Below are 18068 nucleotides of genomic sequence, written 5' to 3'. Positions count from 1 at the left end.
TCGGTATTTAAGCTAGTCTGCTGTTGCGCTCGGCGATTAATAATTACGAACGGTAAGAAAAGGAGCGATAAAACAAGTGTCCGGCGTGTTGAAACACAGCAGCCTAGGATAACGTACATGCTGTCTCAGATTTATCTCTATTTATCCGTGTGACATCCGGGCAAACACTCTCGGATGCATCGATCAATGTACACGCGATCGGGGTATGCAAAAGTGAAAAATAATAGTAACACTGTGCGAAAACGGTATCGAAAGAGACTGATGCGACACAGTGTCTAAGCCTTGGAGATCGGCCAACGACCAGACATTATCTAGCTTATATTATCGCGTGCATTCGTGCGAGCGGTAACGATTGTTCAATTAATTTTCAAATTCCTCTATATAATATCCAACATTCCATATACTTTTTAATGAAATAAATTGTCGAATGGGCATCTCGTTCATTTATCAAACATTCGTGTAATTTTCGAATTGATTAATTTATTTTTCTTTACATTCATTGCTCGTCGTTGAATTCCAAAGTTCTATTTATTTGCGCGAAATTAATTATCGTACAAGTATTCCGTTCTCTTATCGTTTAATGCGATTGCCCCCCCGCCCTTCCCGTCGAAAATTTCATTAATTCCAAATAACCGTGTTAATGTCTGATAAACGAACGTAGGAAATGCAGCTATAAACAAAGACATGTGATTCACCCATTCCTCGACTAATCTGTGTGGCAGTTAATTTAGGAAAGCTACGTTAAATCTTAATTTATGAACCATAATATGGTACACTTCGCTTAATTCGAGCATTATCTTAAGTAGCAGTGATTCCGTGCATTAAGTAAGAAATGTTAGACACGTTTTAACAACTCGTTTCTATCAACTCGGTTTATGTCTTACTAAATACTCCAATAATGCTGCAATACGATCTACACTGTAGCGCAACTCTAAGTACACGTTTTATTCAAATCATTCGTCTCCCAAAACCCTCCAACCCCGTCCCAATAATTGTACGATAAATCCGGCAGCGAATTAACCGCGCGAACTTTCACTGTCCACTAATTCTTGCGTAATACTTTCGAAAAGTGAAAAAAACGAGCGTGGAGGCAACTCTGGCTTTATAAACTTGATCGCAGGCGCTATCATCACGGTCGAGAGAACGGATTCGTTATATACGCCGTGTGCCAGAGTATCGTCTGCACTTTTTCGCGTTTCCCCCGCTAACCGTGCTACCTGTTACATTTCCATCGAGGTTGAAAGTTGACCACACACGCGCGCACTCGACGGCTGCACGCCGTCTGTTTTATTCGCGAAACAATAACCGGAGTTGCGCGGGCTCGACGACATGCAATGGATTATGCAGTCTGCACTTAGAAAGTTTCCTTCTGGCCGACGATTTTCCACGGCGGCCTGCTCGGAATCACGGAAAGGAACACGCTGTTTTACTCGGCTAACTCTATCCACAGAGGCAATCGTAATTTAATTAACCCTTTACATCGCTACGTAGCCTCGAACGTTACGCTTCTCTCTGGGTCTACGGTTTATTTAATTACCATTTTCTACGCTTCTCGATATATTGCTCTTCAGCATTTTAATCTGACGTTCGCAAGACGAGAAAACAAAAACGGATAAAAGGCGAGGGTAGAAAAAAGAAAAGGAGGGACAGGAAAAGGGGCAGAAAAAGCGCCAAGTGTACTGGCGTACTGCTATTTGGAACGATGCGCTATAAAACGGAGCCATAGAGAAAACGATCGTCGAGCTCATTGTTCATTAAAACTGGGGAAACGACGTCGTAAACGCGCCCACGAAACGTCCAGATGACCAGCCCCGCTGTAATTCCCATTCGACCATGTTAAATACAATGATGCCGTCGCCGTCGAGAGTGCCGGTGACTACGACGACGACGAAGGTAAAACACAACCACGAACGAGAAAAAAAAGAGGAGGAGAAGAAGAACCTGGCCGACGTTGAACGCTCAAATAGTGTTTATACCCGGAGGAAGGGTTGCAACTCGTAAACACGAGGTTATAACTGTAAAACACGTTTCCATCGTCTTTCACTTACTCTTTCCGTGTTGACTCTTCGCATATCGTGCGTGGAAATTTGTACCATTTCACGCAATATCGATCGCAGCATGTTTCAACAATAGTAAACTTTAAAAGCTGCAGCTAGAAGATTAACATTTCCTCGAAAGGTAACGAATCGAGCATTCTTTCTATCAGTAATTGAAGCAATATTTAAAAGTAAAAATCTAAATTTGATCGACTATTGAAAGACGCGATGGAAGTGTCTGAGAAAATTACCGATCGATTGAAGTATCGGCTTGCGATGGCAAATGAACAGTTCCCGTAAAAACTCTGTTTACAGTTACGGACTGTATCTAACAGTTCCAAGTGCAAGAGTCACAGTTACGAAAGCTCCAACCATCCTGTACGATACATCTCGTCTAACAGGTTTTTGTTTGGCACGTGTAATATGTGAATATCCGAGGCTTATCTTGGAAAGTATCGCTCACTGCCAATTTCGATTCACTCGGAGAACAAACTGTTGAACGCGCTTCACCCCACAGCCCACTGTAACTCTGATGATGGCTACCAGTTGCGGAAGATGCTGGTTAGGGATGCGAATATAAATTTACGAAAAATCATCGATACGCGAAATTCATCGGGCAAATTACACCGCCACCGTGTCTCTAGACTTCTAACGAAGGGAAGAAAGAACATAGAGGCACAGGGTGGAAGGGGTTAGCCAGTGATAGCGATGGCGGCAATTTAATCTTTCTCCGGTGTCGACGCTTCTATATATCGTTATGGGAGACGCGACGTGTCACGGTTTATTACATTTTTCCTCGCTTACTCGTCCTAATGGACTGCTAGAAATAGTGCCGTGCGCCTACGGGGGTGGTTCCAACTCCAACGACGGATAAGCGCAACCAGTCATTATATGCTTCTTGCTTTCGATTCGTATCAAGTTTTTATCGTGTCCCAACTCTCCAGCAACTTTTTCCCCCTTCCCCGTTTATTTTTCAGGCCTCGATCCCATCGTGTTCCTCGCGCGAGAGTTCCTCGATGTTGGTTATCGAAAACGTCTAATTGCTTTCGCGAAAGGATGCGATGCAGAGTAGTTGTCGTGAAGAAAGCCACGCGAGACAAAACGCGGAAGTTAAAAAATGGATAAGATGCAAGTAGTGGACGGAGGATTTTGCAACGAAACGCTATCACGGTGACTAGCGACGAACAGGAAACTTCTCGATCACCTTGGCGAATCTGTTCCTCGATGACCTCACGATCAGAATCGCCACGGTATCAACTTGTTCGAGAAATCCACCACGGTACGACTTCCTATTGATCTTTCACCTTTCCAGCTAACCGCTCGCTCACCGTCGATCCTCGCCGTCGATCCTCAGCCGTCTGTGCATTAAACCGTTACGTTTAATCGGCGATGGCTGGCCATTGTGTCGACGCTGAGTAAAAATTTACTTTCGTTCGACATACTAAAAGGACGCTGCTATCGGTGAACGTTCATCGAGGCGGTGATCTTTTACTCTGGCTTTCCGGAGTGTGTTTCGTACGAATCGTTTCGTGTAAAACGAAGGGGGCTAATAATACGCCTCGAATCGGATAATAAAAGGTGCGAAAATTGATACGAAAGAGAAGTGAAGATGATTTTTAACATTCTCCGATGGCGTTCTTTGTTTATGGCCAGTTGCGCGGTTATGTAAAGTGCAGGGTATGAAACCAGAGTACAGAATACAGAGATTTTATCATTTGTATGAAGAGAACATGGCTTGTAAATGTATATTGTTATACTAATTTTTATGAACTTTTGCAAATAAAGCGAAACCTGCGAACAACATTTTAAATTACGTACCAAAATTGCTTTCGTTCGGAATTTAATATATTTAAAATTTCCTTCTACTGGTTGATGAACTGCGTCACGCCATAAAAACCAGTTTCGCTAATTTTTGTACACTTCCTTAATATTTCTAGGATCACGTTACATCCGTGATGAACCGCGTGCAACTTTTTAAATAAAAAAAAAAATATGTACATCGTTTGACTTTGCCTCGCGAATAGATCGTATCGCGACGACGCAGTTTCGCGGGACACCCCGTATATATCGAGCAGCAATCATTGCAGAAAATACTGCGATCGAGATTACGCTGAGGTTAGCCCCGCGAGAAATTTACCGTTGGAAGGAAACTTTTTTCTAATCACCAGACTTTCTACTCCATTAACTGCGAACGATCGAGCCATCCATGCATCGCATCAGGTGACCACGAAACGATTTTCATTATCGATGCTGAAGCCACTCGGAATATAAAGCCCGAGTTGCTTGTTTTGTTCGACTCGATACGTGTAACGATGATCCACGGTTAAATGGGAATATTTCAAAAAACAACGAGACACAACTTATTATCTCGAAGCAAAGAGTTTATCAGCGAATCGACTCATTGGCGAGCAATCGCAACGTTACTACAAATATGCTTGCCTCGTATTACTTCGATCACAATCGAAATTACGAGTGCGACTCTATTAAATTTCACGTATTTAGATTATTTAGACCGTGGTGTACGCCGCATGTGCGACTGGTGGTTACAAAGCAACCGGTTAACGTTGCAATTTAATATCGCCTCGAGCACCGAATAATTCCCTCGATCGGATCGCTCGTGAACAAAACTCGTATATTAATTACAAAATACGCGAAAGATCCGTACGTGTACCCAGAGCGTCAGTAACGAAAACAGGAATAAGAATTCGAGTCAAGTGACTCGAGAAACGGGGGATAGGTGTATACCCGCGGGCCATAGCGATCAAAGATAAAGGCGTCGTTTCTTTTGTATAGAGCAGGCCCAAGGGCCATTTCAAACGCAACCCCGTAGAAAGATTCGACGGACAAGGAAACGGCTTCAACCTTATCCACCTACCATCTACTCGATTTCTATTACCGGTGGACCGGGGCGAGCGCAAGAAAAAGAGCCCCCGGGAACAGACGAAGGGCGCCAGACGAGAATCCGACATGACACGCCCCTCCTACCGAAAACAATAATCGCGAACTCGTAATATCACGCTGATCGTCCCTCCTGGTCGATAATAAATCGTAACATCAATTTTTCTGGCAAAAAGAGTGAATGTATGTTTGCGTAGAAGTAGATTGCATCTTGCACGGGAGTTGAAGAGACAGAGAGAGGGAGAGGGGGGGAGAAGAAGAAGACTCCTAATATTTGGTCACGGTCATTAAGATTCCCATTCGAAGCTGCTTTGATTTATGTACTGATCTTCCAATATCCTCTTCGAAGCTGTTTCCCGTAATCTAATAGATTTCCGCGGACTGGTTTATGCAGCGCGCCAGAAAACGCATTCGAGTTCGCAGTGGAACTAAGGTGAAAACTGATTAGCATCCTTCGTTACAGTACATCGCGCAGCGAAATTGGGCTATTTTATTACGGATATCGTGTTCATGGGAAACGAAATAAGTTCGCCGCTTTTGAATTGCAAATTGCGACCGATCCCTCTGCGCGCTCGCTTTAAGTATTATGAATACATTAAAACGAGGGGGAAATTTAAAAGTTGTTGTAATGAACGATATAATCGCGGAAGCTCGTTCGCTCTTACTGTGTTACGAATAATTAAAACGCTCGGAATGCTTCGAATACATTACGAAAATTATTCGTTGTCTCGTGTATTCGGTGAAAACAAATTTTCTTGGGAATTGCGAAAAATTGTGGCAAATGCATTCAACACCCAGTCGAATACAAATTTCCTCTTATGCGTTTTGTATTGGACAAGATAGAATTCATAGATACGAAAGAAGACACCTTATCTGCAGCAATCTGAAATTTTATACTCGCACTCAACTTGATTTGTACTTCTACTAAATTCATAAAGCACGAAAGTCATAAATCATAGGTTAAAGTTTTACTAAGAAAGCGAAGACTGTCGTCGGAGAACGAATACTCGTAATTATTTAACAGCAACCTCAAAATGTCAGTTACAGTGGCATAAATATTCACGAATATTCTCTAATTTATTAATGTTATGTATAAATGATAAAATTTTATTTTTTAATTAACGATTTCCATACGAAGTATGGCATTGGAATATTTATCAATTATAAAAACTACCCACGAAAGAAGGAAACGAACAGCTTAAAAAGAAACATCCGAATATCAGAAGGCGTACAGAGTTAATATCATGGGACAGTCTTCCTACAACCCCTTTTTTCGAGGATTAAACCACGGTATCGACTACATAAACAGCCTCTCCAAAAGCCGCTAACAACCCCAAACAACTCTGCTAAACAAGGCGCGCTCATCTGTCACAGTACCAATCCCTGAATACCGCCTAACCCAAAGGATCCTGAAGGGAGGAAGTTGAAAAGGGCTTTTTATTAGATACCGGGTGACCGATACCTACGACAAGGAATCGCGTGATTCTGGCATACCTGCTGGTATGCAGACAAACTGCACCGGGGTGCAGCATTATTTCAGAAAGAGAAAAGTAGACGACGAACTGGGCGAAGGGGACAGGGAAAGGGAAAGAGATGATTCGAACGTGAGGGGAATCGTGGCCGTGTGTACACGTATACACCACACCTTGTGTGTACACGTTCCGCCTGAGCACGAGGGTTCGTCAGGGGGTTGGGTGGAGTGGAACACGAACATCGGCCAGGTGGTAAAGCCACCCCATGATTTTCTGACCCGTGAAACTTCCCTCGAGGGAAAAGAGGGGGTGGAACGGGGGGCTTCCTAGACCCCCAGTGCACGTTTCTCAATCACGCGATTGAAATGCACACGTTTCTCCGCATTCAACCGGCAGATACGGGTCTTCGCGTGTGTACGCGCGCATATGTACGCGTATGCACTCGTCGATAAATTCTCTCCTGTTATCTGTTGTTGCGCGACACACGTACTCTATCGGCCGTCTTATTACCGGATATCGGGTATCGATTACTACCAGAAACATTTTCTCTCGTTTCGTAATAACAATCGTGACGTCGTGCGCGCTGTAACGAGCATAATGGCGGCGACGGTGCACCGTGGGCACTAACGCGTATAATGATTGCAGATTCGCGGTTTCGAGCCGTGCGAGCCTGTTCCGTTCCACTTCCAAAATTCTAATCCACCGTGTTCTTTTTTTCTTTCATACGTGGTTCAGTTCGATCGTGTGACACTAATGAGAATCGGTGGCTGTGCGACGTTTTTGTACAGGGTATTTTTCGAGGGTGGAAATTTGTTTGTAGCCTTCCAGTTGTGCACTGTGACGGTTGGAATAAATACTTCTTCTGGGGTAATCAAGAAAGACATAAAAGTGTTTTATGAGTGAAAATGGAGCAATTTTACGTTCAAACGACAGGACACTTCAATAATAATTACTCGTCATTATAATTCTTGTACGCTTCTATCGCACGTATAATTTATCAATATTGCCCTTCTACTTTCTATTTATCACTCCAATTTCATCAACCTACATTCTTATCATTCACGAGACCTGCCTAATCTCATGCTATTTCATATAAAAATAAGGAAGTTAGAAACAAGTTACACTCGCTGACGATGAAAAGTACTCCATCTACAAAATAATTACATTTATTGTACGGTATAGCAGTATCGCATTTGTCTATTCAGACATTCCATACGATGAATTATCGAGTCGACTGCAATTTCTATTTATGAAGCTAGACGATAAACGAGCCGTAACCCACAATTTTGGCTAAACCTACATATTTCGATCTAACGTACCTACGATTACATTTTATAAAATAGAATAAAAAAATATTTTAATGCGTCCACCGTACACGAGTTGCTATATCAGTGCAATATCAGAGTAGGTAGAAATGCATGTAAAAACGCGGATAAGCAGAATCTATTGATCATGACACCGCTACGTAGCTATCGGACATTGCGCTGTCGACCTCAAAGATCGCCGATCGCCATGCAATTTTTATTTTTAATAAACCTATCGCGTTGATATTATCAACGACTCATCCACTCTCTCTCTCTCTCTCTTTCTCTCTCATCCACGCGCGTATATTCCTTTTTTTCTCCCGCACCAAGTCCAAATTGGACTTTTGTTCGCGCAGTCAGCGCGATTCTGCCCGGCAGATTTCAATCGCTGGCGGGAATCGTTGCAACTACGGCACGCTCGCGATTGCAGTATTACGGAAATATAATATTACGGGCAAATGAGCACGATATAAATCAACGCGTCGTGTACGATTTTCATCGATGAAATTCGCACGGTCGGGCGAGCCGGCGCGGAACGCTCCGACCGTTCTGCCGACGTTTAATTTACTGCTTTCAATTTTACATTATTAATAACGAATGAAACGTAAAAGGGAAAGAAAAAGGACGGAAAACATTTCGTCCCGTGGCCTCGCCAATGAAATACAATCGGTGGCGCACAATGTTTTAAAACGAGGATCTAACCGTGAAATGTAATTTCAATTATTCTCTATTACATTTAAAATTATCGGTTTCTCTTTTAACTTTTAATTGCTGGGTATTCTCTATTCGAATGTCCTGTATCCGCGAAAATTATTCTGATCACAGTATCGTTAATTAATTTTGGTTTTAATTTCGGTTTTAAAAATTAGGATCCCGAGGAGGGCTTTCCGAACGACTGTTTTAAAGCACTTTGCAACGCGACAATCAACACGTGTACGTGACATTTATTAAGGAAAAGAAAAAGCGAATGACGCCGGAAATTATCTACCGCGCGAAAACGTGCTCGATAAATAAACAAATTGTTCGAGATCCGTACTCGAGCTCTCGCGCGTTTGCGAAATCGTTGCCGGATTGTCGTTTGGATTTTTATCGCTCGAATGATTCATTGCTTGGTTACTTTGTTAGTTAACCTTTTAATCGGCAAAAACGAGTTAATTACCCGAGAGTATTCTTTCATAAATGGTTCGCTGTGTTAGTCGCGCGTTGCAGTAAATTCATGATTTTTCGTGACATTGGTATGGGAAAGCTTTCTAAATCAATGAAACCATTCAATCCAGATGATGGAAATTTTACCACGGTTAGCTTAGTCCCCGTCTCCTGCGGAAACGGTGAAAGATCGATAACTAATTAGACAAACAGGCGGTCATTCTTCGAGGGACCATCGTGCGCTCGCCATTTAAATCCCAAAGATAACAATTTAAATTAGTTTTCAACCGGGGACTGGCCGGTTACACCGGTTTAAGCGTAGAAAATCGCCGATGGCGTGACGTTCAACCTTTCGCAAATTGATCTAGGAGCAGCGATCTTTTCTGCTGGTTTTATTAGGGTTACTAGATGGGACAGTCCAAGTCCGGCTGGACTTTTGCCACACACGTGCAGATCATTGAGTTAATGTCGCGGATCCGTCCCTGAATTTTAATAAATACTCCATGGAAATGAGCGAATTAAATTATCAACATTGGTGCAACACAGAACATTGCGTTTCTAAGAACAAACTACGAAAGCATCTCTCCCATTCGATCTCCATTCGAGAAATTCTAGAAGACCAATAACGACGAATCCCCTAATGAGCAAGCTGGAAAATTTAATCCGGCGACTTGGAGGAGCGTCGCCATTCGCGGCGCGAAAAAGGCGAAGGGGTAGCCGTCGAGGAAGACGTTTAAAGGGGGTGGTGCAAGGGGGAAAAGAGAAAGACACGCGTACACCTTCGAAGGTAATTTTAGTTGCTTGACAATTTGGCACCGTCTACGCCAAATAGAAAGTCACGCGGGTACACCGGCTCCTCTTCGAGAGAGGAGGCCGTGTTTGTTGCTCGCGAGCAAAAGAAACCGAGAGCAGAGCGAGAGAAAGCAGAAAGATCAGGCGGAGAGAACGAGAGCGATGACGGTCGAAAGGGAAAGAGACGAGAAACGGAGAGAAGTCGCCGGTGGAGGGTCGTGGTACGCGTGATAATCTATTTGCTCCTTCCGTAGTGCAACGGGACAAGAAGTCCTATTTATACCGCGAAGAAGCCTCGGTTTAATGAGTCTAGCTGCTGTCACGAGTCTACTAAGATACGATCACTTCGCCATAAAATAAAAGGTAGTCGAATTTACGGTAGGAGGGTGATCAAAAATTTTTAAACGTCGCTACCATTCTACTTCTACGATATCCACCGAATTCGCTTTCAACTCTGATACCATGTATCCTTTCCACGTTAAACCATGAAATGACAATGTATCGTTTATGATTATTAAATACTGCCTTCACTCGAGTCGCTTCATTTCCATTTAAATGGTTTTGACAAAAATGTTGCGTTTGTTACGCAAAGATATAAGAGATCGCAAAATAAAACACGCCGTTATCCAAGTTCCAATATTTAGCAAGTCGATAAAACGGCAGATAAAATGTCCTGGTATCAGGCGTAGAAAGTGTGTGCGAGTTTAGCGAAGGTGATATGAATATCGAAATCATCGATTACCGATTACCACCCGCTACCGGTTCCGCGGTTCGCGTGCGTGCACCACGCTTTGCCCTTCGTCGAGAAAAACGAGCTGTTCTCCGCCGGCGGGAACCGAGGAGGGCGGAACAGGCTCGAAGAAACACACAGGTTGCACCTGCTGCCGCTGTTGCTGCTGCTGCCGAGCCGTAACGTTCCCTTTACCCGAGGATACCCTTTCCCCCTTAGCCACGGAACCCCAGATTTTATCCGGACCCGATTAAAAACTTCGATGCGTATCGGTCGAGTCTCGAGCCGAGCCTGACGATTTTTAACCAGCTTGTTTAACTTTCAACAAGCACTCGCCAATGGATTAACACTTCCGCGGTCGATCACGTGTCGTACCACTGACTTACGAAATTCAACAGATAATTGAAAACTGGTCGTACCAGCCATTAAAGTATATTAGATCGTAATGACGCATTATGTTATGCCGATAGTATACTTTACGATAAATTGAATACTCCTTTCAAAACAAACTAAAATTACAAGATGGCGGTTGAACGTACCGCGTTAATCGCGTCTATCCATGCTCCCCTCTTAACCACATTTTCAATTCAGGATATTTCCTCGATCCAGTTGAATAGATGAGAGTCGAGCAAGATGTAGGTAAAATATAATTGCACCGGTATTAAAGAAAAAAAAAAAACTAACTGGCCACCGAGCTTCGACCACGCGTCAGTTGCTATCATGGTACCATTAAGTTCTACCATTCGAAACCGAATGAATTTTCTATCGAAATTGAATTACCATTCGACTTTGTTCGTAACATACGATAATCTTGTTTAAATACATATACACGCGCGCGCGTGTATGTGTACTTGTTGACATGCCCGTTTTCGAATTGCAAATGAAAGCCGATATAAATGAATGGGAAACATAAAAATCCGATTAGCACCGTTTTCCATAAATGATTTTCGCATACGCGACACTCGATAGCAATACTTGTTTTCACGGCAACCGAGTTTTAGTAAAAACATCAACTTTGTCACGCGCCATAAAAATTCATAATGGCGACACATGAAAACGATATGCATATGTATGCCTGACTTTGAATGCAGTAAAGTTTACACAGAGAACTGTCGTAGAACAGCAGCGGTTGGGTTAACTAATTTCCGATTGAAGCATGTTCAAACAGATGACAGAGAGAAATCAACGCGAACAAACTGACCGAAAATGAGCAATCGACGGTAACAATCTTCTTTGAATGGCGTAGCGTACCTGGCTGTACTCGTTTACCGACTATGATAACAAGACAAGAATCTGATTAAATTTATGTAATGGCGTGTTACCATGTTAGTCAGTGGCATTACTTTTGATAGCCTGCTCCGATAACGCCATAGTATTCGAATCACTGTCACTTTGACGATATTCTTTTTATTAATCGAGCATAGGCACGCTTGAACGTAGAACATAAATCAAAACAAACGGTAGCTGCGTACACTGAATTTTCCGAGAAAACGCGTTCACAATGTTTTTGGAACGCTTTGCCATCCAAGAATAAGAAGTCTCTAAATGTAAACAAGGATGATCCGAGCGGATTTTCTCTGCGTTCACTTTCATAATATTCGGTAAAAATATTTCTTAGAGAAAGAGAAGAAAAGCGGTAGAATGTGACAACGTTTGTGGACAATATTAGACGAGCCAAAAAATCGAAAAAATAAAGCAATAATCGTAAAGCTGTCCACGCGAACGCGTGTCCCGACGGCGGCTACGTCGATTCACGAGAGAACGAAGAAAAACCAGCCGTGCGATACCGCGCGTTACAAGACACTCGTCGTCACATCCACGCACGCACACACACACACACACACACATGTACATATACACAAAGTCATACATACCTACATAGAGACAGACAGACACATACATACAGGGGGGACGTGGTCACATGCAAGTGTTGCTCCGTACGTATATACACAGGCGCACGATTAAAAGAGAAACTCACTCCAGAAATAATGCACAGTATCCATCCAAGTCGCGGTGGCGGAGGTAGGGTTTGCTTGTCCTGGATTATCAAGACGCGAAAGAGCGCGACAAAGCGTCCAGAGTCGCGTTTAAGTTCCTCGAACGTTTATAGCCGTGGTGGTTGTCGTTGTCGCGATCGTCGTCGTCGCCGTCGTCGTCGTCGTCGTCGTCTTACGACGACGACAACACACTTTTGCACGGGCTTCCCGTCGCCTAAATATCCCGCCTTCCCGTATCTATGCACTGGGGGGCACTCACTAGCCGGGCAACGAAAACGCACCGCGTTCCACGATAAGAACCGTCTACATTCCCCTCGAATATATTTCGCGCCGAGCTTTTCCCGCGTTTAGTTTCGTTGACGCACACGCGGCGAAGGTAACGCGGATAGAGCGAGACGGAGAGAAACGCACACACATATAACACGCGAGAGTGGCGGAGAAAGAGCGGGGAAACAGAGAGAGAAAGAGAGAGAGAAACAGGGGGAAGAGAGTGCGCAAGAATGACAGGAAAGGAGAAAGACACGTATACACACGTTACGTTGGGAGCAATGGAATACGATGCGAACACTTCTCGTTTGGTCCCGCCTAGGGGAAAGAAAATCCGTCGCTGCCACCACTGCTCCACCTCCACGGAGTCGCGTATATAAACCGTGATGTATGAATAAACGCGGAGTGCGTGTTCGCGCGCGCACAGTTTTGAAAACAAGGGACACCGGGTGTAAGCGGCAGCCGGTCGCTGGTTTTTCTCTCCACCCGTACTCCCGCGGTTGAACCTATCCGTTTTTCCTGTAGTAACCGTGGAATCGGTCTCTTTTACTCGCGCGGTTTTTCCGCACGCACACGCCGCTGCGGATCAATAATTCACCATACGAATTCACCAGAAGCGGGTGAGTGAGCGGGCTGGCACGCAGGCACTAGGCAGAGGCACACGTTTCTGTCGTGGCGCGCTCTTCTCGGGGAAACGCACGCAGCCCACCACCACCGGCACACCGCCGACCGATCGTGCTCCGTCCTAACCTCCTCGACCGAGTCTCCGTGCTGGCAAGTCCGTACACGTTGCCAGAGAGACTGCCACACGCTTCGATAACACACATATACGGAACCGTTGCGTTCTCTTGACACACAGCTGACACAACGCTCGTAAACACGCGACAATCGGACAGAGACGGATGCGCCGATGCACCACCAAACCACGCACGAGTAGATGTGATAGACCGGCACAACGCGAGCTCTTCGTTTATCAAACTGATCCGACTATCGTTTCATCGCTCTCTCTCTCTCTCTTTCTCTCACATACATACACACACTCTCTCCCTCTCCTTTCTCTCTTCCTCCTACCCTTTCTCTCACACTCTCACCCGTTCGCATGTACACATGTACACACACTCCCTCTCTTTTTCTCTCTCTCTCTCTCTCTCTATCTCTCGCTCTCTATCAAAGTGGTAGTAGGAACAGAACACCACTAGCAGCAACACGGGGCCAGCAATGCGAACATCACGGTCACCGGAAGTACGAACCTGACAATCACGACACACGAGGAATATGCGAGGAATCGGTAATATTTTTCACCGATGCAAAGGCACAATCAACCGGACAACGTCAGTGGGCATACACACGTTCACGCACTCGGAGTCGCGTCTACGTTCTCTTTTCCACCGTAATATTTGTCTTTATCGCACGGTCGGTTTGTCCGTTCGTCTCTTTCTTTCGCAGAAGCGTCTATCGCTCCCTCTGTCTCTCGCTCCCTTTCGTCCGTCTGTCTGTCTGTCCGTGTCCGACGGTGTGTATATCGCCGTCGTCGCTGCTGTCGAATCCGTTCCGTGCGCGGCCCCTGTGTGGGACGACGCCGCTGGGACACACGGGCGTGGACGAGTAGACGCGCTCTTTCGAGGACGTTTCGACACTATTTTCTTTAATGTACTTACCACTGGGCGAGCTGACGTGGCGTCGCGCGCGCGCGGGGCCTTTACACCACGGGTAAAATTCGCACAGTAATATTAGCGCGCAAGGCAGCACCCCGGTAAATACGAGCGCAGTCACTACTCTTGTTTTTGGTATGCCAGGAATGGCACAAAGAATCTGGACAACGCACACGCCTGCTGCGCAGCCGGTCTGCGCACACGCTGACACCGCTTATGCGGCCGCGGGAGAAACCAGAAGCCGAACATAACCGACTGCGAACGAACCGCGACGAACTTCGCCGAGCATCTACCACCACTACCGCGGACGGGGACATCGTCTCCCCACTCCCCGCGCGGGAGATCAGTCGCGTCACGTACGTAATAGAGGTTGGATGTTGTTGCTCGCTTACACGTTTATTCTCTCTCGCTCAAGTTTGAGGGGCACTTGTTGAATTTCAGGGGTTGCGTTTTAGGTTTTTCGAATGGACCTTTTGATAAATGGTTACGCACGATCTGACCGACCGCAAAATCACCACCGTGCTCTCTCGCATACATTTTTTCCCCGTGCAATCTGATACTGCATAAATAACGAACGATATCGTTCCATAACGGTCGTGCATAAAACGTAATGCATTTTTCATCTATTCGTTGTAGCTTGTACTCCTTTTTTCGAGCAGTTATAAGAGATGAAAAATTAAAAAATAATCTTCGCATACAACCATTTACACTCGATTCATCGGACGAGTTCTCCCTTCGATTTGCGATTTTACAATGACAGTTCAATTTAATGATGCTCGTATGTCATTCTTAATCCTTCTGTACACAAACTAGTTCACGTGCACTTTTTCGAAAGCAAACCGACTGAAGCTATTTGTGTACCTAACTGATTTAAAGGATTAGCCGACTGTGGCCGTAGACGAAACATAACTGACCCACTACAAGTGCACTGGCTTAAGATTGCCAGTTTACATTCATGAGCCGTTTCCTGAAAATCTACCTTTCACCCTCCGTCACCTTTCCCGTCGCTTTTCTATTGTGCCTATGTGGTAATTTTCTTTAGGACCCAAAGGCTCGCGCCTTCTTTCACGCTTTTATTCTCATTTCAAGGTCTCTTTGTGTATGGAATTTTCAATGAATAACTCGCAAAGTGCACCGTAAAACTTTGCATCGATTCGAAGCAGTAATCTTGTACAGGAAATCCTCTTTCTAAATTGATCAAAATGTTTCTAGAAACATAATTAAACAGAATGCATCAACGTCGTTCGGCATGAAAATGTCAAGCGTTTATCGGGCCGATTTAAACATGACGAAACGCTCGTGAAATCGAATGTCGCGTATCAAAATGACGTTCAAAGCGTGCCTTTTGCAGGTAGACAAGAGCGGCCGTAATTAATGCTTTTAAACGTACGCACGGCGTACTATAGAAGCTCCTTTTGCGAGTTGGACACATTGTGCTCGACAAATATTTACGAACGACCACAGAGTAGCGGAGCGTGCACAGCGGCAGAGAGGGTTGCAATGCCCGGGGGTTGAAACGCGCGCAGTTTTCGTGCGGGTTTTCAGAGCGAACGCGACACATTGAATGGGAAAGGCACGGTCCGCTTTCACCCGCGAGGTTTAATTACTTAATTACGTTAACGCTCGATTTTCGTGACGCGTCAACGAACCACGCGGGCTAAACGATTCCGTTAGTTTCACAGCAATTTCGTGCGCGACTCTCTTCGCACTTGATTAAAGTATGACCACCGCGATACGGATTTCGTAAAATCGTTTCGCAGGACTTTTCCCCCCTTAAAAATGTAATAGGTCACGCCCAATGCGGATTCTGACATCTACTAACGAAAAATGTGACCGCATATTTTGCGATAACCTTCGTGTTATGCGAGATATCTCGCTCTAATGTATAAACATCGTTAGTTGATTAATCTACGAACAGTTGCAATACACATATCTAATGTTTGTAAGCAATTGCTACACGATATGAAAACAATTTTTAGTTAGATTACAATGTGTAATGCAATTTTTTTTTTTAGCAGAAAAATACTCTTTTTTGTATGGTTGTGTGATAAATATCATGGCTAATACAAACATAATAATTAATAAAGAATACTTACAGAGACTAATCTTGTTTAATTTATATCTGATGTTATATTTGTCTTATCTGGTTGATCGTTGTTTCAAAGAGAATTCAAAAGGTTGCAGTATCACGTCATTCGAAAACATAAAGCCGTAATGAAATCTTGCATCACTATTTATGACGGATCTTCTTATCACAACCTGAAAATAGAAGCACTCACAACAGAAGTGTTTTTAACGTTATTTGTGTAGGTTATTCTATAGGAATTCATTTTTTGCACTCTATCTATTACATTATTGTTGCTATTTTGTATCATATCAGGTTATTAAGGATCGAGATCATTTTTACGCATAGATAAGATGTTGATGGCTGTACAATTTTATCATGCAATTCTAACATTAACATGTTTGTTAAATTAGGTTTTCAGTAAGATATTAAATTGATGCAAACTCTTCGAGTCATTATCGATGTTTAAATTTTAGATGAGAGTATTACCTTTTCAAAGAATATTTAGACGAAACGTTCTCATATTGCAAGATGCTCCATAATGATTGTGAATGGCGTTATGCAACGATGCATTTTACGTTCAGTTGTATCTAATAAGTCCATGCAAGTTCATTGACATCGCCAATTACACCTGACCACTGCAAAAAATTTGCAGCGTCGTAAGTGGTCGTAGTAAAGTTTCCATTGGAAATTAAATCAGTGCAATATGCGTACTTACCAATGAGGAACATTTGGATATATACATAAAAACCTAGCGAGCAATAAGTATGAGCATAAAGTATGAGCAATAATGCGAGCATAAAGCATGAAGAATACTCGTAAAGAATTACCGATTGTCTGTAATCGGAGTTTGTACATAGTGATTTGAAACTTACCCTCGATGGTACAGTATACTTGTTACATAAACTTATTAGGTTGAGGCCATAACAAACTTGAAATTATCATTTCGCGGAAGTTGTATCTATTGTTTCAGCATTGTTTGAAACTGCGCCACAGGACACGGAAGCTAGCCAATTCCAGTTCCAGCTTGAATTTGTGACGTCGCAACAATAGCCAGATTGTACTCGGATATCGCATTCGTGGAGCAAACGCACACCCCAAATTACTATCAAAATCGTGACCTTTTAGACTCGGCTGTCCGATAAGAAAGGATGGAAAGTACGCAAGTCGTTCCATTTGCGTCGGTTTATCTGTAAAAATAACAATTTAATTAATTCAACAAGAATGTAACATTATATCATACTTACTGTCTAGATAATGAAATAATTGAAAAAGTTCCAAATATAGGATAAGATTATAATCAAAATGACTGATAATGGAACAATGTGCCGGAATTTTTGATCGCAGTTTTTACAAACATTTAATGAAAAAGAGAATGAATTTTAACCGTACATAGTAGAAAGTGAGATCGTTACAGCGAACGTAACTTATATTTAAACTCGTAAGATTCATGGAAAGGGCTTGGAAGGAAGCATCCCTTGTACTATGGATGGTACGAGAATTCCTCGAATGCGCTGTTCACGCGATATTTTAATACTTTTGTAGCTTGTCGTTCGCCCAAGTAAATCTCTGCCATGATAAGCTCTCCCATGGAATCTCACCCCCGCGAAACATCCGCCGTTTATAAGAAATCTTTTCGAAGTTTATGAGGTGATGCTATGGTTCGAGCGCCTTCACCCTTCTTTTTTTAAAAATAACGGAATCAATAG

General features: G+C 43.6%; 1 protein-coding gene and 1 long non-coding RNA gene across 8 annotated transcripts in view; one reads left to right on the top strand and one right to left on the bottom strand.

Moving 5' to 3' along the window:
* Scalloped (TEA domain transcription factor 1 homolog scalloped) overlaps positions 1-14444 on the bottom strand; it is a 120651-nt gene extending 106207 nt beyond the window's left edge. For 3 of the 6 annotated variants that reach the window (XM_076893590.1, XM_076893584.1, XM_076893588.1), the window contains exon 1: positions 12357-13778. Coding sequence is in view for 3 of the 6 variants with exons in the window: in XM_076893588.1 (XP_076749703.1) it covers positions 12357-12381 (25 nt within the window). In the remaining 3 variants the exon portion in view is untranslated. Of the gene's footprint in view, positions 1-12256; positions 12296-12356; positions 13779-14300 lie in introns of those variants that run through there. The other 3 variants (XM_076893583.1, XM_076893591.1, XM_076893585.1) reach the window with 2 other exon arrangements.
* Positions 13797-17704, top strand: LOC143422742 (uncharacterized). Of its 2 annotated transcripts, none has more exons than XR_013101752.1 (3): positions 13797-14352; positions 14439-14663; positions 17333-17704. It is a non-coding gene; the product is annotated as an uncharacterized LOC143422742 (long non-coding RNA). The 2 variants fall into 2 exon arrangements; XR_013101751.1 differs by having other exon boundaries at positions 13798-14352; positions 14439-14650.
* The last annotated feature ends 364 nt before the right edge of the window (positions 17705-18068 follow it).

This window comes from Xylocopa sonorina, chromosome 4 (assembly GCF_050948175.1).
Source record: "Xylocopa sonorina isolate GNS202 chromosome 4, iyXylSono1_principal, whole genome shotgun sequence".
In the NCBI taxonomy this organism is placed as follows: domain Eukaryota; kingdom Metazoa; phylum Arthropoda; class Insecta; order Hymenoptera; family Apidae; genus Xylocopa; species Xylocopa sonorina.
The sequence above is the reverse complement of the archived record's forward strand: the minus strand, read 5'-3'. Positions and strand labels throughout refer to the sequence as shown.